This window comes from Myotis davidii, unplaced genomic scaffold, assembly GCF_000327345.1.
Source record: "Myotis davidii unplaced genomic scaffold, ASM32734v1 scaffold43, whole genome shotgun sequence".
Lineage (NCBI taxonomy): Eukaryota > Metazoa > Chordata > Mammalia > Chiroptera > Vespertilionidae > Myotis > Myotis davidii.
The window spans coordinates 2,592,904-2,596,400 of record NW_006294590.1 but is presented as its reverse complement, the minus strand read 5'-3'; the positions used below and the strand labels follow the sequence as shown (position 1 = coordinate 2,596,400).

Here is a 3,497-nt window from a genome sequence, read left to right as displayed (position 1 = left end):
GAAGTCACAGCTTAAAAGACATCAAATAACCCATACAATAGAGAAACCCTATGGCTGTAGTGACTGCGGGAAGGCTTTCTCCCAGAAATTAAAGCTCATTACACATCAGAGAACGCATACAGGAGAGAAACCCTATAAATGTAGCGACTGTGGCAAAGCCTTCTTTTGGAAGTCACAGCTCATTACTCATCAAAGGACTCATACCGGGAAGAAACCGTATGCATGTAGTGAGTGTAAAAAAGCCTTCAGCAGGGACTCACTCCTTATCAGGCATCAGAGGATTCACACAGGAGAGAAGCCCTATGAATGCAGTGAATGTGGTGAAGCCTTCGTCAGAAAACCACAGCTTATCAGACATCAGATCACTCACACGGGAGAGAAGAGCTGTCGGTGTGGCGACTGTGGGGAAGCCTTCTTTAAGAAGTCAGAGTTACTAAGACACCAAAAACTTCATTTAGGAGAGAGACCCTATGGATGTGTTGAATGTGGTAAGACCTTCTTCGGGAAGTCACAGCTGCTTACACATCAGAGAACTCACACTGGAGAGAAACCTTTTGAATGCAGTGAATGTGGGAAAGCCTTCACCCAAAAGTCAAGCCTGATGTCCCATCAGAGAACTCATACAGGCGAGAAACCCTATGAATGCAGTGAGTGTGGGAAAACCTTCAGTGAGAAGTCAAGTCTCATTCATCATCAGAGAACCCATACTGGGGAAAAGCCCTTTGAATGTAGTGAATGTAGGAAAGCTTTTGCCTGGAAGCCACAGCTTCTTCGGCATCAAAGAATCCATACAGGGGAGAAACCCTATGCATGCAACGAATGTGGGAAAGCCTTTGTTCAGAAAGTACAACTCATTAAACATCAGAGAAATCATACAGGAGAGAAATCTTATGGATGCAGTGATTGTGCAAAAGCTTTCTTTGAGAAGGCACAGCTAATTATACATCAGAGAATTCATACAGGAGAGAGGCCCTATAAATGTGGAGAATGTGGAAAGTCTTTCACTAGAAAGTCACACCTTATGAGGCATCAGAGAATTCACACAGGTGATAAATACTATGGGTGCAACGAATGCGGGACCACCTTCAAGAGGAAGTCACAGCTCATGATCCATCAGAAGAATCATGTAATATAGAAACCACATGAGAGCAGGGAGTGTGGAAAGGCTGCTAGCAGGTGTCATGCCTCTTATTGCTTCCGAGGAAACACACACAGGACAGAAACCCTGTCATTGCACTGACTGTTGGGAAAAAAATTCTATTGGAAAGGCAGTGTCACTAAAAAGAATTCAGAGATTTTTTAAAAAGTAGACAATATAAGAAAGCCTTCTCCCAGAAGACACAACTTATTACACATTGATAGCTCATCTATCAATAACAGAAACTTTTGGTCAAAAGTGAAAGCTTGTTAAATATTTAGAAGACCTAAATAGGTCATAACAAGTGAGAGGAAGATTTCATTCAGGGTAACATACTTACTAGAGAATGTGTACATACGGGAAATACTGAGTATTAGAGATTTCATAGGCAGAAGTAGTTCTAGTAGTTGGAAGAACTTTATAAACATCATACTATTGAAATAATTCAGTAACGAAGTAGTTTGTTGTATACAAATTATAAGAGGTGGTCATTTTTAAATGGTAGCTATGTTTTAAGTGTGAAGACATCTGCTTTCTGCAGTGGTGGCAGATCAAGGACCAAATTAACCCTCTGGCCTTAACAGCTAGAAACTGGTGTTAGACATGTGACAAGCAGAGGTTTGTCATCGCTGGCAGAGGTGGACAAAGTGGTGGCAGTTCCCAGGCTGCAGTTCAGGGAAGGGAACAAGCGTAGTCCTGCCACGTTGAATAGAGTTGGAGGATTGGCGTTTGGGGAGGCCATGGCAATAGCATTTGCAAGGAAAGCACTGGAGGGGAAGGAGCCTCCCAGGGAGAGGACTGCAGAAATGGACAGGTCGTCCTGTGAGCTGATAAAGTGGCTGGAAAGCAGGAGGCTGAGCCCTTCCTAGAACTCACTGCAGGGCTGACAGCAGTTCCCACCGGCCACAGTGGAAACAGCTTTTAACACATGGGCTTCAGGTAGAATTCCCGGACGGCTGTTGCTTAGTAGTGTGGTAATTAACCCCAGATTAAAAGCTACTTTGGACCCACCAATGTCTGGCATGCAAAAAGGCAGGAAACTGTGACTTGTAACCAGTAGAAAAATATTCAGTAGAGACATAGAAAAGACTGTGGTTAGAAGTTGTTAGAATTAGTAGACATGGATGTTGATATAGCTATTATAAAGCAGAGGAAAACATGAATTTGATGAAACTTGAAGTGGAAGATATATTTTTAAAAGCTGGATGGGGCTTCACAGGGTGAGAATTTCTTAAAATTAAAAAAAAAATGTGGGTGGAATTAAGAACAGATTAGACATAGAAGAAGAAAATAATGAACCTGAATAGTAAGAATAAAAACTATCCAAATGAGGTACACAGAGAAAAAAGAGGCAAGGGAATGGGGGCTCCACTACAGTGGTATGAAATACATATAATTGGAGTTTCAGGAGGGAAGAGAGAAGAGGCAAAAGAAAGTATTTGAATAAGTCGTGGCTGAAAAATTTCCACATATGCTGAAAAGTGTAACTCCACATATTCAAGAAGCTCAAAGAACACAAAACAGAAGAAACACAATCATGCCAATGGACATCATGTCAACTTGATGAAAACCAGTGAGAACCTCAGTAAAGCAACTGAAGAAAAAAAGACAGAGAATGACAGCACACTTCTGACTAAAGACTGGGGAACCAAAGAGGATAAAAAACCTGCAACCTAGAATTTACCCATCAAAAGCATCTTTCAAAAATGAAAGGAAAAAGATTTTTCAGGAAAACAAAAGGAGGATTCGTCACTGTACACCTGCCTTCAGGAAACATTAAAGTTGTTTGGGGGCAGCAGGAAAATAACATTAAGTGGAAGTTTGGATCTCCAGAATGAAAGGAAGAGTTCTAGAAATGGCGAATATATAGGTAAATATAAAAGCTATTTTCCTCATTTTAAAACAGTAATAGTCCTGCTTACAGCAAAGCAATGACAATGTGTTTTGCATTATGATCTACTTAGAAGTAAAGTGTATGACCACAATAGTGCGTAAGTATGAACCTTTAAAAATAGTTGAATAAACTGTATCATCGGAGTCAGAAACCCGTTTCCTCGGGGCACAGGATGGCTTGTGTTTGTAGCAGCTGCACAGAATATGCATGGTGACGTTCCAGTGATGGTTTCTCTGTAGCAGTGCTGTGTGATCTATGTATGATAATAAAGTGGTTTCCACCATCAGGATTCTCTCTACACCCTTACTTGCCATATAGGGGAGGGAAAGGCCATTTTTGGGCATGAGTGAGTTCCATACATTTATCCTATTGTGAATAGTGTTTGTATGCAGCAGACTGTGTCAGGCGGTATCTGAGATCTGGGGCCAGCCGTGCTCTCCGTATGAGAATGGGGTAAATAGCTAA

General features: G+C 41.4%; 2 protein-coding genes across 2 annotated transcripts in view; both read left to right on the top strand.

The window, feature by feature from the left end:
- The window catches only part of LOC102757726 (zinc finger protein 605), a 55,503-nt gene extending 52,182 nt beyond the window's left edge, over positions 1–3,321 (top strand). The window contains 1 exon segment of the mRNA XM_006768771.2: positions 1–3,321. Coding sequence (XP_006768834.2) covers positions 1–1,135 — 1,135 coding nt within the window. The 3' untranslated portion in view covers positions 1,136–3,321.
- Positions 1–3,497, top strand: part of CHFR (checkpoint with forkhead and ring finger domains, E3 ubiquitin protein ligase) — a 33,779-nt gene that overhangs the window by 9,876 nt on the left and 20,406 nt on the right. The gene's annotated exons all lie outside the window — the stretch shown is intronic.